We start from the raw sequence: 23,260 nt of genomic DNA, 5'->3' as shown, positions 1-23,260 counted from the left end.
TCCTTTTTGGCGAGCGGCTGCTTATCTGGTCTGTGAGAAAAAACCAAACAGTTCCTGTTTGCTTTCTGTGAGTGAGAGGGGGTGGAGGAGGGAGGGGGGTTGGAACTTGCAAGGCAGGGTGCTGATACAGTGTTGGCTCCAAAAACCCACTCTCTCTCCCCCCATGCTCCCTGTCACACTCCACTCCCCATTTTTGAAAAGCATGTTGCAGCACTTGAATGCTGGGATGGCTACCTATCATGCACCGCTCCCAATGCCACTGCAAATGTGGCCACGCCCGTGCGCTGGCAGCTGTCACTGTGGCCAGACTCCAGTGCTTTCCCTACTCAGCTGTACAGTGCTGGACAGCTGCAAGTGTAGCTGTACCCTGAGTGTTCCTTGTTAAATCTGACACAGATCTTCTGATCACCTGCATTCCCAGACCTCTTTTATCCACCCCTGCTTCTTTTCCCCAGGAACCAGGGCAACAGACAGTATTAATCAATTATTACAGGGCAGCTACAAATCCATAACACTCATCCTACTCCTCCCTCCCAAAACTGAGGGGCCAATGTTACATTTGCCAAGCAACACCCTGAGGATTCTGCTTGTGTGTTCCATCCCTTTCTCCCACCTTTCCTCTGTCTTGTCTGTTTAGCGGTAAGCTTCTAGGGGCAGAGGCCATCTCCTAGTGTGTTTGTACAGGGCCGAGCACAATGGGGTCCTGATCCTGGGTGTGACCTCTAGATGCTATTGTAACACAAATGCTAATGTGACCGAATGTTTCCTTTATTCTCTCAGGCAAAATGCCAGGTGGAGCTGAGCATGATGGATGATGCTTTTGATGACCAGTATATAGGATGTGCTGAAGAAATGGATGGAATTGCACCTGAACTGCTAGAGAAAGAAAAGTCCATGTCCTCACTGTTTAGCAGGGTGTGGGAAAACTCAGGAAAAAAATGGGAACTTGTAAAGAAAAAGATTTCTCTGCCCAGAGGCTTTAAAGATGAGCATGGAAGAGCCATAATAGCCTATACCGATAATGACTTTCACAGTGAGTTGAATGCAGCAGTGAGAGGGGCTGGGACATCTCGAGCTCATTACATGGCCAGTTTCCAGTTCAAAGCCTTTCATTATTACTTGACAAGAGCTTCACAGCTCTTACGACGGAGATGTGATGTGATGTACAAAAGGACAGTGTACCGGGGGGTTTCTGTCAGTTTTCAGTACATGGGATCAGGTCACATCAGGTTTGGATACTTTGCCTCTTCATCTTTTGATATAGGAGTAGCTAAGAGATTTGGCATGGACACATTGTTCACCATCCACACATGCTTTGGTGTTGAGATCAGGGCCTTCTCATGCATTCAGGAGGAGGAAGAAGTGTTAATCCCAGTCCATGAGATATTCAACATGTCCCGAGGACAAAGGAGTAACCGCTTTGTCCTCCGGAGCACAAACCGGACCTGCAGCCATTTTAACTGCGCGTACCTGGGTGGTGAGTACTGGGCTGAACACAAGAAATATTCGGGTGGGACTATTTGCTGTGGTGACTTTGAAAACCCCACTTCAGGGAGAGCTGATGAGAGGGATGCTGACATGGGGACTTGCCACCAGGGCTGGGGGAGACAGCCTGCCACGACTCTTGCTGCTAGAGAGGGCTTGGGCTGGGGTGGGTGGACACTGGGTCCTACTCGCTCACTGAGGAAAGAGAAGGTGCGTAGACACCCACGACAGCAGGTGTCCTGCTTTGTGCAGGGGGCTGGACTAGATGACCTCCTGAGGTCTCTTCCGACCCTGATATTCTATGATTCTATGACACCCTGGCGATGGGAGCACTAGAAAGATAGGTGAAGGCCCCAAATCACTGTGAGTCTTCAACACACACATGCGCCGTACAGAGCCCTGGTAGAGCAGCTGTGGCTCCTCAAACACAGCATAGCAAATCCATAGGCTGTGGGAAAGGGAGCAGTCAGTGGCCTAGTGTGCAGATGTGTAGGTAATTCCACTCCGGGGTTTCTTGCAGCTTCTCCTAATGCAGCTGGGCCTGACCTCAGTCAGGGACAGGACACTAGGCTAAGTGGAGTCTGTTGGTGGGATCCGGTCTGACAATTACTATGTTTCTTTGGAAATAGTAGAATGGAGTTGAAAATTCCACCTAAGGTCACATTTCATTGACTCTCTCTGTTTCTACCGTAGGAGAGAAGAACCAAATATGTGTTGACAACTCTGGTAAGAAAGAAACATTTTGTTTTCATTGTTTTGACAATAACTTGCCCTCTGTATTAAAATGCAGAGCAGAGAGCAACCCCACCAGGCAAACATGTCATATGCAGGGAAACAACTTGAGAAAAAAGTGGGATGAACTGCACGTTCTGTCTATTTATCCATGTTCTCGTAGGGAGCTCATGACTAGTATCTGAGAACCTTCACGTCTGACTCAATGCCAGGCACAGTTGATTTCAGAAAAGAAAATTTAAGGAGAATAACCCCTTAGAGCACTAAAGGTTCATATTCAGTGTTCTGAACTATAACTGAACACACATCCCCTATCCTAGCACCACAAGTGTGTCTCCATCTCCCTCCTCTCATAACTAGACCCATTCTATTCGCAGTGGACAATATCCTCTCAAAGGACTAAACAGGACTATTTTACCAGAGCAGGTCGGAAAAATCTCAACAAAACATTTTCTCCTTGAAATTTGACAATTTGTCAAACTCTAAACCTTTTGCAGAGGTGATTTGATTTTGACACTGTTCTGTCAGAACGCTGCCTGAGTTCTGGCCAGCTCACTTGCCTGGCTGCTTGGCAGCTTGACTGGTGGTCTGCCTAGGAGTCATAGATCCAGGACTTCCAGTGCCCCTGACCCTGGGACAGCCTGCTTGATGGAGTGCCCCAGAACCGACACTCTGTTCCGTTGTGTGGAAAAATTCAAAAGTTGGGTTTTTTTTAAATTCCAAGTCAGAACAAAACCGAATTTTGAAATATCAAAATCCTCCACAAAATAGAATGGGCCTTCTCTGCCCTGCTCCACATTTCCCCTAAAGCCAATAACCCCCCACCCAAAAAAAACCCCCAAAAACAAAAAAACAGAAATAGTGTTACTGGTGTCAGTGTTCCACGGACTCATGTCTTTATTATTCATAACTGGTCTGGAAAACACTTATGTGGCATCAACAAGTGTCCAAATCAGAGTCTCTGGGACTGGGTTGGTGAAACGTGCTCACTAATGATTGATACCAAAGGAACAAGCAGGCTGAGGAGGGAGGAAGCAAGTGAAATCTCACCAGTGAGATGAATGTCCCAGGCTGGAGTGTCCTGCTGAGGGGAAATGGATTAATGAATCTCTGCAATAAGCAGGTATCAGAGGGGTAGCCGTGTTAGTCTGGATCTGTAAAAGCAGCAAAGAATCCTGTGGCACCTTATAGACTAACAGACGCAGGTTCCAGTAGCTGTTGGGAAGGAAACCAGTATCCAGCTTTAAGGATCTCTCAGTGTGAAATAATTTCCTATGAATTGTTTGATCTACATCTTCCTATTAACAGCTACCAGAGGCGGCCTGGCCTTCCCCGGTGTTTTGAGCCATTTACTGTTTGGAGGATCCATCATCCTGGTCCATGTTGCTGCTATGAAGCTGTTTGCTGGTTTCTCAATTGTCCTATTCGTGTTACTCACTTTTTCTCTCTAACACAAATCACGGTGTCACGGTGCCAGCGTTCCAAAGAGAAACCAGGAACATGAAGGGAGTGTCGCTGGGCAAGCTTTGATTATACATTATCGATGAGTAGATCGAATTGAAAGCTCATACTTCTATTCCAGGTGGGATTTGTTAAATTGGTGTCTGTTATATAAATAATTACTTGTATTCCTGTCATGCTAGCTCTTTTGTACCAACTTTTGATGACTTCAGTATAAGACTTTTCAGAAATGAACTAAGTCGGAGTATTTTCATGAATACATGTGACGGATTTAATCGGCCAGGTGAATCTGTAACAGGACAGTTTGTGGGGTCCCATATCTATATCGCTCAGTCACTTTCATATCAAATTTGCTCAGAAGATGATATTTCTAACCAGTGAGCTCAAAGGCCCAGTTCTGGGCTAGTTTACCCACCTGCATGCCCACTGACTGTCCTGGGATTGCATGCTCAGAATTTCCATGCATGTGCAAGCAGAGTCAGAATGACCTCTACCCTGACATCTGGTGGTGAGTTATGGCGAGTGTGGAAAAGTATTTCAGGGGCTGATCTTGTTTGCATAGGCACACCCACCCTGGCTAGCATGAGTCCATGGCAGCCCCAAATGGTCACTTTGACAGTTGTGGGATCCCCAATTTCTCTGTTATTGGTGCAGGAGGAATAAAGTGTTGTTACCCTGATTATGTGAATGAAGGACTATGAAACTGTTTTATGACAGAGGGTCTCACCATCAACTAAATAGCACTTGCTAGACAAGGGCCATGTATTCCAAAACCAAGTGACTTGAGAGAGGTTGTGGGACTAGTATGTGTATCTGATGGTCTAGACCCTTTTTGAGGCCTGGAACACTAGTTGCTGCTCCTTCTTCTCTCTCTCTCTCTCTCTCTCTCTCTCCCCACAGTTGAAAAGTAGAGCTAATTTTGATTCTATTAGGAGTCTAGCTTGAGGCTGCTGAGCTGAATTCACTTTGGGCCAATGGTGCATCATCACTGGTGCTCCCCTACAACAAGCTGAAATCACTAAAAGAGCTAAGCTTACTGAGCTGAGTGCTGTGTTAACTAATGGGGGAGCCTGAAGATCTATTGCTAAGCGGCTGGCAGAGGAGAGGAGTTTGCAGAGCAGTTGGAGTGGCCCGCAGAGCTGAGCAATTTGTGGGATGGTTGGAGTGGCTCACAGAACAGTGAGCAGAGTGGTTTGTGGGATCGTTGGAGCGTCCCACAGAACAGTGGAGTGGAGCTGAATGGTTTGTGGGATGGTTGGAGCGGCCCACGGAACAGCGAGAGGAGCGGAGCAGTTTGCGTGGACAGCTGGAGCGGCTCACGGGTTGGCTGGAGGAGCGGAGTGGTTGGTGGAGTGGAGCTGTTTGTGGTGTAGGCTGCAGCAGAACTCCACGGAGAGGCGGGGCGGTCAGCCTCAGACCACGTAAGGTGCCCCTTAACACCCCATCTGCCCCCCCATTTCCACCCAGGCTGGTGGGGTAAAACTCTGCAGATAAACTTTTGAACTCTGAGGCGGCACTGACCAGGGACAGAGACTTTTGGGTTGTTGGAATTTGGGGTGATTGGACTTAGGACCCTCAGGGGAAAAGGACACTGCCAAAACTTACTGGGTGGGTCTTTTGATCATGGTTTATGTTATGAATCCTGTTTGTGGTGTTTCCCCAATATGATGCCACATTGTTTCCCTTCTTTATTAAAAGGATTTTGCTACACTCAGACTCTGTGCTTGTGAGAGGGGAAATATTGCCTCCTAGAGGTGCCTGGGGGGTGGTATATAATTGTCCCTGGTCACTGGGTGGGGGCTCGAGCTGGTTTTGCATTGCATTATTGAAACAGAACCCCTGGATACTGAACCCGGCCCTTGTTGCTGCCAAGTCAGAGGGGCAGAAGGGTTACACATGAGAACGATGCTTCACAAATCAATTAACTCCAACAAATAGGTTCTTACCAGACCCTACAGCGATCTTGTTGGGTCCTCTTGGCTGAAACACAAGCACAATGTTTCAGGTAACTGCAATTGGGTGAGATGTTCAGCCTCATTCTGAGCTCTCCAGGGACAAACTCTGGTGAGCCTGGCCATGGCAGCTCACCCTGTCTAGACACGGCACTGCAAGTTAATGGGTTTATAATCAAGGAATATTAGAATTAGCACAATCTAGTTGATGGGCCAGACTTTAAAAAAAGAGCCAGATTCTTGGAGAGAAATGCCAAGTGCTTCCAGCCAATGAATGACGAACTGCATTGGATGCTGACATTGCACTTAAAGGTCTCTTGGCGTTTTCATGATAAACCGTTGGCTTCTCTCCCGCAGGAATTCTCAGCAGTGTGCCACCTGATGGAATGTTCCATTCTCTGAGGGCAGGGGTGGGAATCACTGACCTCCAAGAAAAAGGTTAAAGACAAGTGCTTAGGGCAACATTTCCAAAAGCAGCTTCTGCTTTCGTGTCACTTGATGGTGTGCTCCCAGCTCCCACTGACTTCAGCTGGGGTTGTGGGCTCCAGCCCTCTGACAGTCAGACCCCAGGTGTCTCAGGTCTGGCACCAGAAAGGTCCTAAAGGAACATTTTAAAAGCTGGGTTAATTGACAATCAGTTAACAACTCCAGTTACAGTAGGACGTCAAAACTCTATGCAAGGGGACTGTTGGCCCCTTACTAAAACTCAGTGGGGGGGTTTGGTTGCTAGCTCCCAGTACTAAAAGAAAGGGGAGGGGTTGATGGGAAATCAGGACCATGAGACTGACAGTCCCCAGGAACAATGGGGAGAGGCCAAGGCTCCAGGTCAGCCTGATTGACAGGGCGGGCAGGCTAATCAGAGAGTCAGCAGGCCAGGGGGGGTCCCGTCCTTTGGTGTGAGCTGGAATTGCCTGGGTCAGATAGAGTGCAGCTGAGCTAAGGGAGAGGAGGGACCCAAGCTGAGCTGGGGAGTGGAGCTGTGCCAGCCAGAGAGGTCAGAGAAGCAGCCCAGGAAGCAGGTCAGTGCTGGGAGCAGAGTCACAGCAGCAGCCCAGAGTGCAGACCTGTGCTGGGAGCAGAGCTGTAGCAACCAGAGCCAGAGAGGCCAGAGAAGCAGTCCAGGGAGCTGGAGGCAGAGCAGCAGTTGTGCTGAGGCAGCAGAGTGGAGCAGGAGCTGAGGCTTGGGGCTGGAATAGGAGCTTTGGCTGAAGCAGTCCGGGGCCAGGTGCGGTGAGCAGCTGGGGAAAGCTAGGGGGACCTTGGGCAGTGGGCCCAGTGCAGGGAGATGCCCCCAGCCAAGAGGCTTTGCAGGCCAGACTTGGAGGGGGATCGTAACCCCGACGGGGCAGGGGCTGATGCTGGGAAGCAGGGTCCTGCCACCTAGAGCTTGAGGGCGTGTGGCCACCGCCAGAGCAAGTGTCCAACCTGCAGCATCCCTGCAGCATAGCCAGGGCCCGGGACTTTTGAGGAACAGACTGAACTGCCCTGACATCCCAGAGACACTGATTGTGATGTCCCCGTGCCACAGAGCAGGGTGATGGGTTTTACTTTCACCTTTCTCATTTTTTCTTAATTTTTTTCAATTGATTACTGTTTAATAAATTTTATTTGCTTTGAGCTGCATGTAATGATCAGTGAGTCAGGGAAGTGTCCAGTGTGGAGAGAGCACCCCGGAGTGGGGACAACCTAGCCCTGGTCCTAAGTGACCGTGCCAAGACTGGTGTTTGAGCCTCCCAGGAATCCTGGGCCCAGCCTTGTCAGGGTTATGAGGACTCTGCCCCACAGGAAGGGTGGAAGGGGCGTCCTCAAGGTCAGGGAGGCCTCTGGGTAAAGGGAGTGGGAGTGAAGACTCAGATCCTTTCTCTAGCCCACTTCACCAGGGCAGTGTATAAGCCAGGAAAGTTCCCCACAATAGCAGAACCATTCCCCCACTTAAATGTTGTTTTCCTTGGTTTTTAAGTAACCTGTTGCCCCTAAAATACCAGAGTGTTTGGAGTCTTTACTTGGCTTTAACATCTGGCTCAGGGAGATAAAGAATCCTTGAACAGGATTCACAGGATAAAGGGGATAGTTTTGTGGATACGTTTGGAAACAGGTGATATTGGGAATACTCAGGAGCCCTTGCCCTAGCTCAGGGGTCAGCAACCTTTCAGAAGTGCTGTGCCGAGTCTTCATTTATTCACTCTAATTTAAGGTTTCGTGTGCCAGTCATGCATTTTAATGTTTTTAGAAGGTCTTTTTCTCTAAGTCTATAATATATAACTAAACTATTGTTGTATGTAAAGTAAATAAGGTTTTTAAAATGTTTAAGAAGCTTCATTTAAGATTAAATTAAAATGCAGAGCCGACTGGACCAGTAGCCAGGACCCGGGCAGTGTGAGTGCCACTGAAAATCAGCTTGCGCGCTGCCTTTGGCACACATGCCATAGGTTGCCTACCTCTGGTCTAGCTCATAGTAACCTTTCGAGTCTGTGTAGGCCTGATCCAAAGCCCATTGAAATCAATGAGAGTCTTTCCACTGGCTTCAGTGGGATTTAGCTCAACCCCTTATTGCTAAAACAATTCCATTAATTCTGAAAGTGAAAGGCAACAGGGAGCTTTCTTAGCTAAAGGCAGGCGGTTTCCTGTGGTATAAACATTTGCAGCTGTAGTATTTAGTTTGCAGCCATCTCTTGCTTGGGTCAGCAGCCTGCCAGGGAATCGCAGCCACTCGGGGAAGTCAGGTATAGTAACAGCTTTAAATTCTTACTCCTCAGTAACCTCATTGCAGACGCTTGTGCTGCATTCATCTCTAGACAGCAGGTTGGACTGTGGTTTAGCCAGTGTTACAAATCTGCTTTGGTCGCTGCAGGGCTGGATTAACTTTTTATGGGCCCGGTGCCAAGCATATTTGTGGGCCCCCATTGGGGAAATAGGGCATGTGATGGGAGGCGGTCAGCAGAGTGAGAGGCCGGTTGGGAGCAATGAGATGCAGCGCAGCAGGAGTGGCCCCACTCAGCCCAGCACAAGGGCACTGTTTACAAACCCCACACTGGTAGACGCACACTGGTCCGCCCAGCCCTGTGCTGCCAGCATGCCCCTTCCACACTGCCCCCAGGCCCAGTGCCCTGCCCTTATACCAGTGTCCCCTCACCCAGAGACTTCCCCCACAGATCCCTATATCCAGACCCCCCTGCCTAGAGACCCCTCCTGCTGACATAACACAGCACCCTGCACACCATACCCCCTGCCCAGCTCCCCCATCCACAGATCTCCTACAGTCCAGCACCCCCTTCACAGTCCCACCATCACAGCTGTACAGTGCCCCATATTCCTGAGGGAATTCTGCAACAAATTCTGTGCATAATATTTTAGAATTCTGATTTTCTTTAAATAATAAATAAATGTGGAAGCTCCACCATGGCAGTGGGGAGCACAGGCCACTGAGATGGGAGAATACCCTGCAGCTTCCCCCACCCCCCTGGGACGGGGACTTGCCAGTGAAACTGAACCTGACCCCGCAACAGAAACACCCTGGGGCTCTGTCCCTTTTGCTCCAGGCACACCAGATGTGGACAGGGAGGCTTAGCCCGGCAGCAGGATCCAAGTGCAGAGGGACTTAGTGTCGGGGTATCCAGATGGGAGTAAAAGGGTTCTGTGTGTGGGGTAAGAGGGTTCTGTGGGGGGAAGTCTGGGTGCAGGCAGCTCAGTGGGGGATCTGGATGCACAGGGAGGTGTCAGGTGCAGGGGCAATGGGAGTCTGAAGGGGGGACCAAGTGAAAGTGGTTGGAGCTCAGCGGGGGGTGGGGAAGAGTCTAGGTGCAGGGGAGGTGGGGTTCTTGTACTTAAAGTACTGCACAGCATCTTTTCAGGGGGAATAAGGCAAACGCCACATTCATTGGTAATACATGCATCAATCAACACTGTATCATATGCATATGATCTATATTTCACTCCTGCACTCACATACACACGCACAAAAACACTCTGTCTTGTTGTTGTTACCAACTAGTTGCTCCCTTTAACTTCACTGGCCAGATGAGTTAGATAGGGGAGAGGTGGAGCTGGGCTTCTGCCTGTCTGGATCAATGCTCCGATGCTGACAAGACCCAGGGTCCTCTGCAAGACACTTCACATTTATAGCAGCTTCCCTCTCATGCAAATCTATACCAGATTCAAAATCTGTGTCTGTTGGGCCTTTGTGCTCAGGGCCGGCTCTAACATTTTTGCCGCCCCAAGCGAAAACAAAGAGCGCCGCCCCCCCAAGAGTCGCGTCGCCCAAGTCCCCACCCCACGAGCGTTGCTTCGCGCCGCCCAAGTCCCCCGCCCTTCCCGAGCACCACACTGCGCCACCCAAGTCCCCGCCTCCCCGAGCGCTGTGCCGCTGAAGCCCGCCCCAGCTGAGTGCCGTGCCGCCCAAGTCCCTGCCCCCCCAGCATGGTACCACGCCTCCCAAGCCCCGCCTCCCCCCAGCGCCGCCCGGCCGAACCAAAAAAAAACAAAAACAAACCCCAAGTGCCGCCCCGTCCCAAGATGCCGTCCCAAGCATGTGCTTGATAGGCTGGTATCTGGATCCAGCCCTGTTTGTGCCGCTTCCTTCTGGGTGTTGTCTGAATACTATTCAAAGAGATTGTTTCCAAAAGAAGGTTCTGTTCAAAGAGGGCGTTTCCAAAAGAAGGTGCTTGAATCTAACCCCCCCATCCCTCCCCGAGGCCGTCAATATGTCTGCTCTTCTTTAGTGAGCCCACTTAACAAGTTTGATTGTCCTTGGGTCTGGCTTCCATCCCCTCCCCAACTAGCTGTCTGGAGGTGCTTGCCTTCCACACCTTGCTCATGCATACCTCATTCATTCAACAGGGCAACTGATTAAGGGGCAGGGGGAAGAGATCTTATTCTACTCCAAGCAAAAAGATATTTTTCTTCTACTTTAACTATCCTTAGGGGCTATAACATTATACCAGTTCTTAACACAAAGTTTTCTACATAGGGATCTGATACAAAGTTCCTATATCAAAGGACTTGATACAAAGTTGTATCAAAATAGCTTAATACAGGGTTATATGAAGAGGCATAATACAAAGTCATATGAAAGTTAGAGGTTATATATGGATAGGCTTAATACAAGGTTAAATAGAGAGGTATAATAGAAAATCATATGAAAGTTATGTGAAGATGCTTAATACAGAGATTTATCTACAGGGTTCATTTGGGTGGGGATCTAGGTGTAGGCGGTTGGGGATCAGTGGGAAGGGTGTCTGGGGGGGCTCATCAGAGTGGTACAGATGCAGGGGGGGTGGGGCTTGTCAGGGTGAGGGTCTGATGGGCCTGCTTAACAGGGAAGCCCCAGCTGCTGCCAAGGGGATCCAAATGCTGGGCCCCCATTTCCCCTAACCCAGGGATCGGTAACTTTTGGCACATGGCCCACCAGGGTAAGCCCCCTGGCAGGCCGGGCCAGTTTGTTTACTTGCCGCGTCCACAGATTAGGCCGATTGTGGCTTCCACTGGCTGTGGTTTGACACTCCAGGCCAATGGGGGCTGCGAGAAGCCGCGGCCAGCACATCCCTCGTCCTGCAGCCCCCCATTTGCCTGGAGCCACAATCAGCTGAATCTGCAGGTGCAGCAGGTAAACAAACTGGCCCAGCCCACCAGGGAGCTTACCCTGGCGGGCCGTGTGCCAAAGGTTGCCGATCCCTGCCCTAACCCCTTCTCTTCCCCATTCCATGCCCCTTCCCCACCACTCCATCTCCTCCCCATCCCACCCCCTTCCTTCCCTTGGGGTCTACGATCAGCCTGGTGGTTGATGTCTGAGTCGTGGATCACCCTGTCAGCCCTGGGGCAGAACTGAGCAGTGAGGCGCAGAGTGTATAAGGTAGTTAGTTGCTGAGCAAATACTTGACCAGGCACTTGGGTGAGGCACTGAACTGTTCAGTTATATCATTATTTTAGCCCCATTCTCTTGGGGGCTCACCCTGCCAGGTCTGTCGGGTTCTGTGTATTGTGCAGCAGCAGTTTCAAGTAAACACAGCAGCACTAGGTACAGTATTTCCACCCCCCAGAATCCTTTAGAAAGTGAAAGCAGGATTTCCCCACAACTACTCCCCACCTCTCCAGCTGACAACTGTATTCCACATCTGTTATGGCTGGGCTGCACTCCGTGAGATAGCAATTCCTGCCTGGGAAGTCCCAGTTACTAAATGTGGAACAACGGATCACAGTGAAACAATGGGGAGGATGTTTGATTTGATGTGTTCTTTCCCCTCAAATCTCCCTGATGTTCCTGATGGATTCTCCTACAGCTGCACCGGGGAAGTTGGAATAATGCTGAGGCCTCTGCTGATCCCCTGGACATACTTCTGTCTTCAAACCTGGCTGGGAATCCCTCAGGTAAACTCTTGAGCTTTGCCAGTGAAGCACTTTGTGTTTTCTTGTGTTTCTGCTCAAGGCTATGCAGGCAGCCGTACTGCCTTAGACCCATAGACGTGTAGGGCTGGAAGGGACCTCGAGAGGTCATCTGATACAGCCCCCCTGCTGAGAGAAGACCAAGAGCACTGAGACCACCCTGGACAGGTGTTTGTCTCATCAGGGCCCCATGCCACATTTGGCAGTGGCTGGTAGGGGAACCCAGGCCCTCCCACTAAACTGGTTCCAGTCTAGGGACCCTCTGACCAGCAGCAAAGCTCTGCTCCATCAGACTCCTTGCTTCTGCCTCCCTGGATATCTTCCTACCCCCAAGCGGCAAAACAAAAAAAAACAACCCAAAAGCCGTGGCAGCGCGATCGTGGCATTCCACTCTTCCACAGCAATTTGGCGACAGGTCCTTTGCTCTGAGAGGGACTGAGGGACCCGTCGCCAAAGACCTGGACATGCCCCCCCAATAGCGGCCGGAGTGCCGCCTCTTCGTATTGGCCGCCCCAAGCACCTGCTTCTTTAGCTGGTGCCTGGAGCTGGCCCTGCCTACCACAGTCATTTTCCCGCCCGCACAGCCTCTCCCAGCTCACCCTTCTTCAGGGCTGGGCTCACAGGGCTCCCCCATGGAATCCCCCAATAGGATCCAAAACCAAAAGAACAAAATTAAACCAATTTATGCCTTGCTTGGGCTTCTTCCTCACACTGCAGGAGCCTCCCTGTTCCCCTCAGGTCTCTCCGCTCTCTACTGCCAGGAGAGGGACTGCCGAGGTCTTCCACCTCTCCCTGCAGCCCCTCAAACTCCAGTCCAAATGCCCCCTAGACTTTACCAACACTGCCCCCGGCTTCCTCCTGGTCTGAGGCAACTCACCTCTGGTCACAGGCTTCACTGCCCCCAGCCTCCCAGGCCTCCTCCTGGCTCTGGGCCCTCCAGTGCTGGCTGCAGGCCTCTCTCTGCATTTAGCCCAAGAGGGGACATCTCCAGCTGGGTTTGATCACCACCTTTGCGTAACACCCTCCAGGTGCCACCCCACAGCCTAAAGGGGCTCAGACTCCTGTCAACCCCTGGTTAACCAGTGTGAGGTTTGTACTGTCCGGGGTTGCTGTCCTCCATGTGCGTTTGGGGGTTGTATCCTGGATGAACCTTCCCATGGGCACCGCCAGCCCTGGAGCATGCAGTGCATGGATGGCATACAGAGATGGCAACCTGCTGATTCCCACTGAGGTAAACAGGGGTGGTTTCTAGATAGTCCCGTGGGATTGGATTGGAATTTTAGTCCCTCCTAGCCCCCTCCCATGTCTCTTGTTCCCCAGGCTTTGTCTTCCCTATTAATGTATCCTGTCCTGCCTTTCTTCCTAAGCTCCCCCTTCCCACCTGCACACAATATATCTGTTACACTAACAAAGTCCCCAGTAAACTAAACATGCATCTGCAATGATTACAGGGCTCGCTGGTCCTCGGGTATGTCCCCTCCTCCCGAACATAACATTTGCCATGCAGCACACTGAGGATTCAGCCTATATGTTCCTCCCCCTTTCCTCTGTCTTGTCTATTTAGAGATAAGCCCCTAAGGGCAGAGGCCATCTCTCAGTTTGTTTGTACAGGGCCGAGCACAATGGGGCCCTGATCCTGGGTGTGACCTCTGGGTGCTATTGTAACATAAATGCTAACATGACCGACTGTTTCCTTTATTGTCCCAGGCAAAATGTCAGGAGGAGCTGAGCATGATGTCTGATGCTTTTGATGACCAGTATATAGGATGTGCTGAAGAAATGGATGGAATTGCACCTGAACTGCTAAAGAAAGAAAAGTCAAAGTCCTCTCTGTTTAGAACAGTGTGGGAAAATGCAGAAAAAGAATGGGAATGTGTAAAAAAAGAAATTTCTCTCCCCAAAGGCTTTAAAGATGAGCATGGAAGAGCCATAGTAGCCTATACTGACAATGACTTTCACAGTGAGTTGAATGCGGCAGTGAGAGGGGCTGGGACATCTCGAGCTCATTACATGGCCAGTTTCCAGTTCAAAGCCTTTCATTATTACTTGGCCAGAGCTTTACAGCTCTTACGAGGGAGGTGTGATGTGATGTACAATATGACAGTGTACCGGGGGGTTTCTGCCGGTTTTCAGCACACAGGATCAGGTCACATCAGGTTTGGACACTTTGCCTCTTCATCTATTAAAGAAGAAGTGGCTGAGAGATATAGCACTAAAAACCTAAGCGCCACGCCCACACTCTTCACCATCCAAACGTGCTTTGGTGTGAAGATCTGGAACTTCTCATACAGTCCTCCCGATGAAGAAGTGTTAATCCCAGTCCATGAGATATTCAGCATGCCCCAAGGACAAAGGAGTAACTGCTTTGTCCTCCGGAGCACAAACCGGACCTGCAGCCATTTTAACTGCGCGTACCTGGGCGGTGAGTACTGGGCTGAACACGAGAAATATTTGTGTGGGGTTATTTGCTGTGGTGAATTTAAAAACCCCACTTCAGGGAGAGCTGATGAGAGGGACACTGACATGGGGCTTGCCACCAGGATTGGGGGAGACAGACTGCCACGACTCTTGCTGTTAGAGAGGCCTCGAGCTGGGGTGGGTGGACACTGAGTCCCAAGCACTCACTGAGGAAAGAGAAGGTGCCTAGACATCATGGTGATGGGAACACTAGGAAGACAGGTGAAGGTCCCAAATCACTGTGAGTCTTCAACACACACATGCTCCGTACAGAGTCCATAGGAGCCCTGGCTGAGCAGCTGTGGCTCCTCAGACACGGCACAGCAAATGCGTAGGCTGTGGAAAAGGGAGCAGTGGAGTGGCCTAGTGTGCAGATGACACATTATTTGGGGCAGTCATGGCTAGGGATGATGGTGAGGAACTTCAGCAAGAAGGAGGGAGGGATAGCTCAGTGGTCTGAGCACTGGCCTGCTAAACCCACGGTTATGAATTCAGCCCTTGAGGTGGCCACTTAGGGATATGGGGCAAAATAAGTATGTGGTCCTGCCAGTAAAGGCAGGGGGCTGGACTTGATGACCTTTTGGGGTCCCTTCCAGTTCTATGAGATCGGTATATCTCCATATATTATATTATTATCTAACCAAGTTGGGTGAATGGGCAATGCAACTTCAGGTGAAAATCACTGACACACATTCAAGGTAACGTACATTGTGAGAGATAATTTCACTGGATTGTTAATGAGCTGTATCAAATCAGAAAGAGACCTGGCCATCATTGTGGCAACTTCAGTGCAAATCTCAATGTAAACCCCTGTTCAACGTGCTGCAAAGTCTATAAAGCAAACAAAACATTACCATGCACCTGGAATGATGGGCTGGAAAATAATGTGAAGATATTAATAACTAGTCATGTTTTTTTTTAAGTAAAAGTCATGGATAAGTCACAGGCTAGAAACAAAATTTCAAGATTTAAAATTGGCGGATTAATGATTTTGCCACCCTAGGCCCTGAAATAATTGCCACTCCCAGCCCCATACGAACTTGTTTTAGTTTTTTTACAAATTCATTTGAACTAAAATGAATCTAAATATCATTAGAATAATTGAACATTTACAAGTTGTTATTATAAATAAAATGACAAGTACAGCGGACCCTCGCTAGAACACACATCTGTATAGTGCAATTTTGCTTACAGCGTGGGACTGCGCATGGATCCAAAACTGAGAACCACTTAATTTCTTCCTTCCGGTCATATTATTAACGTTTAGGATTCTTGCGAGTATGTTTACTAAATGGCATCGCACCGTCATTGGTGGTTTCAATACGCGCTATGATTGGTAGAATCACGGTGTCACTGATTCAGCGATTACAAAAATGCTGCTATTATAAATTTGCCACCCTAGGTGATAATACGCTGCTGGACCTGTCCATGACTTGTACCATATACCCCAGACTAAATGTTGGGTGTTCTCAGGGGCTCTGTGGCACCTGCTGGGGGAAGGGCCTCTGGGCCTCCCACTGGTGCTGGGGGAGCGGGGAAGAGAGGAGGGGGCAGCCCGGAACAGTCACTGCTGCTGCTGGCGGGGGGTGGCCCCACTGCCCCAGGACCAGTGCCGCGGGGGAAGGGCAGTGTGGCTGGCACCGGAGCCTCCCGAACTGCTCAGGTGGCCCTGGGGTCAGTCGCACCTACCAGGTGCAGAAGTCACAGAATCCGTGACTTCCATGACCTCCGGGACAGACTCGCAGCATTAATTAGAACATGAATCAAGGGTCACTCTTCCCTGGGATACTAGGTTTGGGTCTGATCACCGAGCTCTAAAAGATTTATTGGGGCAGGTGGGGGTGGAGAAAGAGTTCAGAGACAAGGAGTGAAAATGACCAGAGGTCTGGAGAGGTTTCTATGGGAGAGATTGGGATGATTGAGCTAAGAGAAAAGCCATAAAAGGAAACACGATGGAGATATACAAAACAATAAATGAGATGGGGAAATGGCAGCGTATAATTTACCACTTTCTCAAAACAAGAATAAACCAAAGGCAATGTATTTCAACTAGTAAAAGGGTATGTGCCCTGTTGTACAAAATGCAGGGTTAACTTGTGGAACTCATTGCACAACATTTCCATGACTCCAAGAGCTCAGTAGACTTAAAAAAAATAAAAATTAAAAAAAAAAGAATTAGCCATTGATATAGACAGTTAGAATCTCCACAGTTATGTTACATAGGATAAACTAATTGTTTTTAAAAGGGCAATAAATCTTTAGACCTGGGGACAAAAGACAGTCACTAACTGCCAGGATTGGGGGAAGTAATTTCCTCTGTGTGTATGTTTTTCCCCACTGGGGTTTCTTGCACCTTTCTGATACAGATGGGTCTGACCTCAATCAGGGACAGGATACCAGGCTAGATCCAGTCTGATGGTTCCTACGTTTCTTTGGAAATAGTAGAATGGAGTTGAAAGTTCTGACTGGACAGATCTCATTTCATTGACTCTCTCTGTTTGTACTGTAGGAGAGAAGACCCAAACATGTGTTTACCACTCTGGTAAGAAAGAGAATTTTTGTTTTCATTGTTTTGAAAATGTCTTGCCCTCTGTATTGAAGTGCAGGGCAGAGAGTAACCCCACCAGGCAAACATGTCACATGAAACCAGTTGAGAAATAAGTGGGGTTAACTGCACGTTCTGTCTATTTATAGACTCATAGACTCATAGACTCTAGGACTGGAAGGGACCTCGAGAGGTCATCGAGTCCAGTCCCCTGCCCTCATGGTAGGACCAAATACTGTCTAGACCATCCCTAATAGACATTTATCTAACTTACTCTTAAATATCTCCAGCGATGGAGATTCCACAACTTCCCTAGGCAATCTATTCCAGTGTTTAACTACCCTGACAGTTAGGAACTTTTTCCTAATGTCCAACCTAAATCTCCCTTGCTGCAGTTTAAGCCCATTGCTTCTTGTTCTATCATTGGAGGCTAAGCTGAACAAGTTTTCTCCCTCCTCCTGATGACACCCTTTTAGATATCTGAAAACTGCTATCATGTCCCCTCTCAGTCTTCTCTTTTCCAAACTAAACAAACCCAATTCCTTCAGCCTTCCTTCATAGGTCATGTTCTCAAGACCTTTAATCAGAATATCCTCATCATTTAGCAGAGTGTGGAAAAATGCAGCCAAAAAATGGACAGATGTGAAAAAGTATTCTCGCCGCAGCGACATTAAGGATGAGTATGGAATAGCCATAGTAGCCTATACAGACAAACCCGAAGACAACCGTGATGCTTTTTCAACTACATTTAATAAGGCAGTGAGAGAGACTGGGACATCTCTACATGATTACATGGCCAATTTCCAGTTCAAAGCCTTTCATTATTATTTGACAAGAGCTTTGCAGGTCTTAAGAAACGGGTGTAATGTGATGTATAACATGACGCTGTACCGGGGCACTAAATCTCAGTACATGGGATCGGGTCTCATCAGGTTTGGATACTTTAGCTCTTCATCTATTCGGAAAGATGTGGCTGAAAGTTTTGGCAAGACCACGTTCTTCACCATCCACTCATGCTTTGGTGTTGAGATCAGGAACTTATCACAGCATTCTTACCAAGAAGAAGTATTAATCCCAGTCCATGAAATATTCAATGTGGCATAAGGACAAGGGAATAACCACTTTATCCTCCGGAGCACAAACCGGACCTGCAGCCATTTTAACTGCGCATACCTGGGTGGTGAGTACTGGGCTGAACACGAGAAATATTTGTGTGGGGCTATTTGCTGTGGTGAATTTGAAAACCCCACTTCGGGGAGAGCTGAGGAGAGGGACACTGACATGGGGACTTGCCACCAGGGCTGGGGGAGACAGGCTGCCATGACTCTTGCTGCTAGAGAGGGTTCGGGCTGGGGTGGGTGGACATCAGGTCCCAAGCACTTACTGAGGAAAGTAGGTGCCTAGACATCATGGCAATGGGAGCACTAGAAAGGCAGGTGAAGGTCCCAAACGACTGCGAGTCTTCAACACACACACACCCCGTACAGAGTCCACAGGAGCCCTGGCAGAGCAGCTGTGGCTCCTCAGAGACAGCACAGCAAATCCATAGACTTGGAAAAGGGAGCAGTCGAGTGGCCTAGTGTGCAGATGGCACATTATTTGGGACAGTCAGGACTAGGGACAATGGTGAGGAACTTCAGAGAGATCTAATCAAGTTGGGTGAATGGGCAACACACATCAGGTGAAATTCACTGACACACATTCAAGGTAACGCACATTGTGAGAAACAGTGTGACTGGATTGTTAATGAGCTGTATCAACTCAGACAGAGCTGGCCATCACTGTGGAGAGTTTGGTGCAAATCTCAGTGAAAACCTCTGTTCAATGTGCTGCTAGGTTTATAAGGCAACAAAATGTTACCATGCATCTGGAATGATGGGATGGAGAATAGTGTGGAGATATTAGAACTAAGGCTAAGATTTAGTCTTTTTTTTTTTTTTTTTTAGTAAAAGTCATAGGCAAGTCACAGGCAATAAACAAAAATCCACAGCCCCTTGACCTGTCCATGACTTGTACTATATACCCCAGACTAAATCGCTGGTGTTCTTGGGGGCTCTGCTGGTGCTGGGGGGTGGGGGGGTGGGGGAGGGGAAGAAGGTTCAGAAACAAGGGGTGAAAATGATCAGAGGTCTGGAGAGCTTTCTATGGGAAAGATTGGGATGACTGAGCTAAAAGAAAAGAAATATGGAGATATACAAAATAAATGAGACAGGGAAAATGGCAGTGTATAATTTATCATTCCTCATAAAACAAGAATAAACTGAAGGTAACATATTTTAAGTAGTAAAAGGGTATGCCCTGTTATAGAAAATGCAGGGTTAACTTGTGGGACTCACTGCCACAACCTGTTCACGACTCCAGAGCTAAAAAATTAGCCACTGATATAGACAATTAGAATCTCTACAGTTAAAATACATAGTTTATCCTATGTAACATAAAAGGACAATAAACCCTTAGGCCTGAGGACAAAAGGCAGTCACTAACTGCCAGGGTTGGGGAAGTAATTTCCTGTATGTGTAGGTTATTCTCCCCTGGGGAATCTTGCAGCCTCCCAATACAGCTGGACCTCAGCTAGGGTGACCAGATGTCCCGATCCTATAGGAACAGTCCCGATTTTTGGGTCTTCCCTATATAGACTCCTATTACCCCCCATCCCCTTTCCCCTAGCCTCACCTCAATCAGGGACACGATACCAGGCTAGATCCAGTCCGACAGTTCCTATGTTTCTTTGCAAATGTGCTGAGGTTTGCAAAGGCTGGTGTCTGTCCACTCACCATTGAAGAAGTGGTGAACCAATTAATAAATCTGCACTGCTTGTTGCTTGTCTTGAGCAGGGCAAGACAGTATATTCCTGGGTACAGTGCTGAGAGCTGGGGGGATTCAGGAGTGACTCTGGGAGCATTCATGCAATCTAGCTGGGTGTGGGGCTCTACAGGCTGTTGTGCTGAATGATCACAGCACCAGACAGAAGAGCGGGAACATGACTGTCTAGATGTAATAGATGCCCAATACTCCAGCTGTCCAGACTTAAAGGACCAACCACTTCCGAATGCAGAGTGTGAGTGGTACACTGATGGCAGTAGTGCTGTTGTAGATGGACAAAGGAGGGCGGGCTATGCTGTTGTGACCCTCCACGATACCGTGGAAGTCGAGGGTTTACCTGCTGAGACATCTGCTCAGCTTGCTGAACTAGTAGCCCTGACCCGTGCACTTGAACTGTCAAAAGGAAAACGAGTCAACATCTTTACTGACTCTAAATATGCTTTTGGAGTATTACATGCTCATGCTGGTTTGTGGAAGCAAAGAGGACTGCTAACAGCCTAAGGCTCCCTGGTTAAGCATGGGTCTCAGATCCTCCGGCTTCTAGAAGCTGTACAGCTCCCCTTAGAGGTAGCAGTGGTGCACTGTAAGGCCCATCAAAGGGAAAATCAAGATGTGGCCCGGGGTAATGCTAGGGCAGACAGGGAAGCCAAGCTTACTGCTACCTTGCAGCCACTGGAGGCAGAGACTGCCCATATGCATGCCCCTATCCCATCGGTAGGGGAGCTCCCAGCCCCGCAGTACTCTCCGGAAGAAAGAAACCTGACCGACAGGCTTGGTCTGCAGGAAAAGGAGGGATGGCTCTACTTCACAGAGGGAAAAATTCTATTACCTAAGAGCCTAATCCGACCAGTGTTACAGCAATTACATCAAACTACTCATGCAGGGAGGGAGGCTCTTACCCAGCTTATGAGTAAATATTTTCTAACCTCTGGACTTAAACCCCTAGCATCCCAGGTACAAGCTGAATGTTTGGTCTGCCAAAAGAATAACCCACGACCAGGACTGTCAGTGACGCCAGCCACTCTGGAACCCACCCCAGGTCCGGGACTGGTGTGGCAAATAGATTTTATTGAGTTCCCCCGGACTCAAGGGTACAAATACCTTCTCGTCTCAGTGGATCGATTCAGCGGATGGCCCGAAGCCTTCCCATGTCGAAACAATACGGCCAGAACAGTGGACTTAAAATTTGTCAAGGAGATTATTCCTCGATTTGGACTCCCCCAGCGGATGGAATCTGACAATGGAATCCACTTCACATCAAAACTTGTTCAGAACATATCGGATGTCTTACAGATCCCCTGGAAGCTCCACACTCCATGGCGACCGCAGGCCAGTGGAGTAGTGGAACGCATGAATCAGACACTCAAGCGACATCTCTCAAAGGTTTACCAGGAGGCCTCTCTTCGGTGGCCTGATGCTTTGCCCCTTGTTTTACTCCGTGTCCGTGCTCTCCCTAAGGGCAGATTAGGGTTCAGTCCCTTTGAGATTATGTTTGGAAGGGCATGGCCTATGAACGGTACACCGGTTCTGGCAGGGGAGTGGGAAATGGGGTGTGGTTTCTTGTCTCAGTACATGTGCTCTTTATCTGCTGCTCTCTGTTCTCTTCACAGGTACACCAAAGATTTCCAGCCTCTTCCGCTGGATGTCCCAATCCACTCCTTGCAGCCCGGCGACTCCATGCTTGTTCGTGCCTGGAAGGACGAGCCTCTCCAAGAGAAGTGGAAAGAACCACACACCATCCTGCTGGTTTCCCATACAGCAGCAAAGGTTGAGGGACACAAAAACTGGATTCATTACTCTCGTCTGAAAGTAGTGCCAGCTCCTGAACAGTGGACCATCCAGCCTGCTGAGAAAACTTCCAGTGACGATTTGGGAACTTAAGCTGTTATTGAAGCCACAATAAGGAGTGCTGGGGAATGCCCTGCAATCCCTTTGAACCGCCACAGCGCACTCCCTGTGAACACACTGAACATTGGCTGTGTTCATTTTCAGAGGGCCGGCCTAACCTGTCGGCCTGGATCCTTTGGTTTTTAATTTGCGTGTTGTTGTACTTCTTAATCTTTCTTATTTTGTGGGCATTTGAGGCCTTAAGATTTTGAGGGCCTAAAGTAATCCGCCCAATATGGGTTCAGGTTCAGGGTTTGCCCTCCTGTTACTGTTTGCCATAATATTGCTGCTATTAATTCCTATGTTCCCCCAAAAGCATGCAAAGTGGGAAGATAATAGTTTTTTGCATTTAACTCATGCAGTTGCTCAAGGTGTAAATCAATCCTCATATTGGGTCTGCATACACACTCCCACCCATACTGATCAGGGCATTCCACTATGGAGGTTTCCCTTTCACTCAATGGCACACTTATAGATCAGCTGTTTCCTGATTGCAACTACAGCCCGGACCCCCCAGTTCAGACATGGTCCATCCATATGGTACCTCAGGATCCCTATGCTGCATGCCACTGACGAGATAAGGGAGACAATACCATCTTTGCGGGCAATGCCATGGTGGAGTGCAATTACTCAGAACATGTTTACCTGAGCCCTTCCTCCACCTGTGGTCGAGCCCCATGGCCGGTCCCTACGGGATCTGGCTGGTATTGGCTTTGTAATCAGACGGCTTATAAAGCGCTCCCAGCTGACTGGTGGGGCTCTTGTGCCCTGGGAGCTATGGTCCCTGCTGTCACAATACATCCAACATTAAACCAAGGCGAGGTTCGTAATCATGTTTGGAGGAGCCGACGGAATGTTCCTGTTAATCCCCTGGCCAGTCGGCCTACAGGTTTTCATTCTTTTGTCCGCTGGTTTTTGCCTTCGTTGGGAGTAAATGAGTTAGAAAAAGCTATTGTAAATATTTCTGCTGCCTTGGAAATAATGGCAAACTCCACAGCAGATGCCTTATCGGCTCTCCAAGGTGAAGTATTTCAGTTGTCCCAGACAGTTTTACAAAATCGTTTGGCCCTAGATTACTCCTTGCTAATCAGGGTGGAGTTTGTGCCTTAGTTAACTCCAGCTGTTGTGTGTTTATAAACCAACAGCAGCAGGTGGAAACTGATATACATGCTATTAGAAAGCAGGCTGCCGCCTTTCACCATATTACCCTTGATAACACCGGTACAGGAGTCCAAGAGGTATGGGGTTGGTTAACCTCCTGGATGCCCGATTTAGGTGCATGGGGTCGGCGTATAGTGTTTTTGCTCTTTTGTGTACTCCTTCTCTTTGTTGTTCTTTTTGTGTTCATAGAATGCTGTAAAATGCTCCTGAATTCACTCTGCTCCCCCCGATCCCCTGGTATTTCCCAAATAACTCTAACTAGCGACCCCCACACCTATGAGCTAAATCTGTTCTTATCCTCTGCATATGAGAACACTCAGCCAAAAGTTTGTTGAGTTTTCTCAAAGGAGGGAGTTGTTGGTGTCACTAGACATAAATC

General features: G+C 48.8%; 4 protein-coding genes and 1 long non-coding RNA gene across 10 annotated transcripts in view; 3 read left to right on the top strand and 2 right to left on the bottom strand.

Moving 5' to 3' along the window:
* LOC115648410 (ecto-ADP-ribosyltransferase 5-like) overlaps window positions 1-3,919 on the top strand; it is a 17,762-nt gene extending 13,843 nt beyond the window's left edge. The window contains exons 6-8 of one of the 2 annotated variants that reach the window (XM_030556008.1): window positions 781-1,477; window positions 2,179-2,211; window positions 3,526-3,919. In XM_030556008.1, coding sequence (XP_030411868.1) covers window positions 781-1,477; window positions 2,179-2,211; window positions 3,526-3,668 — 873 coding nt within the window. In that variant the 3' untranslated portion in view covers window positions 3,669-3,919. Of the gene's footprint in view, window positions 1-780; window positions 1,478-2,178; window positions 3,066-3,525 lie in introns of those variants that run through there. The other variant, XM_030555998.1, reaches the window with a different exon arrangement.
* The window catches only part of LOC115648470, a 15,957-nt gene extending 4,058 nt beyond the window's left edge, over window positions 1-11,899 (bottom strand). The window contains exons 1-2 of one of the 2 annotated variants that reach the window (XR_003999565.1): window positions 11,713-11,899; window positions 5,625-6,228 (exon numbers count right to left, since the gene is read on the bottom strand). This is a non-coding gene — a long non-coding RNA (uncharacterized LOC115648470). Of the gene's footprint in view, window positions 1-5,624; window positions 6,229-9,614; window positions 9,806-11,712 lie in introns of those variants that run through there. The other variant, XR_003999563.1, reaches the window with a different exon arrangement.
* Window positions 3,717-23,260, top strand: LOC115648395 (ecto-ADP-ribosyltransferase 5-like). Of its 4 annotated transcripts, XM_030555961.1 has the most exons (8): window positions 3,717-3,799; window positions 5,988-6,068; window positions 8,289-8,353; window positions 11,906-11,993; window positions 13,037-13,239; window positions 13,716-14,430; window positions 16,975-17,007; window positions 21,444-23,260. In XM_030555961.1, the coding sequence occupies exons 2-8, from the start codon at window positions 6,017-6,019 to the stop codon at window positions 21,638-21,640; spliced, it is 1,353 nt and encodes a 450-aa protein (XP_030411821.1). In that variant the 5' UTR covers window positions 3,717-3,799; window positions 5,988-6,016; the 3' UTR covers window positions 21,641-23,260. The 4 variants fall into 4 exon arrangements, with proteins under 4 accessions (XP_030411821.1, XP_030411839.1, XP_030411848.1 ...); XM_030555979.1 differs by lacking the exons at window positions 5,988-6,068; window positions 8,289-8,353; window positions 13,037-13,239 and having other exon boundaries at window positions 3,728-3,799; XM_030555988.1 differs by lacking the exons at window positions 3,717-3,799; window positions 8,289-8,353; window positions 13,037-13,239 and having other exon boundaries at window positions 5,999-6,068.
* LOC115648454 (ecto-ADP-ribosyltransferase 5-like) overlaps window positions 16,391-23,260 on the bottom strand; it is a 42,150-nt gene continuing 35,280 nt past the window's right edge. The window contains exon 5 of the mRNA XM_030556107.1: window positions 16,391-16,968. Coding sequence (XP_030411967.1) covers window positions 16,844-16,968 — 125 coding nt within the window. The 3' untranslated portion in view covers window positions 16,391-16,843. The remainder of the gene's footprint in view (window positions 16,969-23,260) is intronic.
* Window positions 17,550-18,942, top strand: LOC115648463 (ecto-ADP-ribosyltransferase 3-like). The gene is given in 1 exon segment (XM_030556129.1): window positions 17,550-18,942. A coding segment is annotated over 1 exon segment (840 nt). The 5' UTR covers window positions 17,550-17,574; the 3' UTR covers window positions 18,415-18,942.

Source organism: Gopherus evgoodei, chromosome 1 (assembly GCF_007399415.2).
Source record: "Gopherus evgoodei ecotype Sinaloan lineage chromosome 1, rGopEvg1_v1.p, whole genome shotgun sequence".
NCBI lineage: Eukaryota > Metazoa > Chordata > Testudines > Testudinidae > Gopherus > Gopherus evgoodei.
This window is presented reverse-complemented; position numbering and strand designations above follow the sequence as displayed.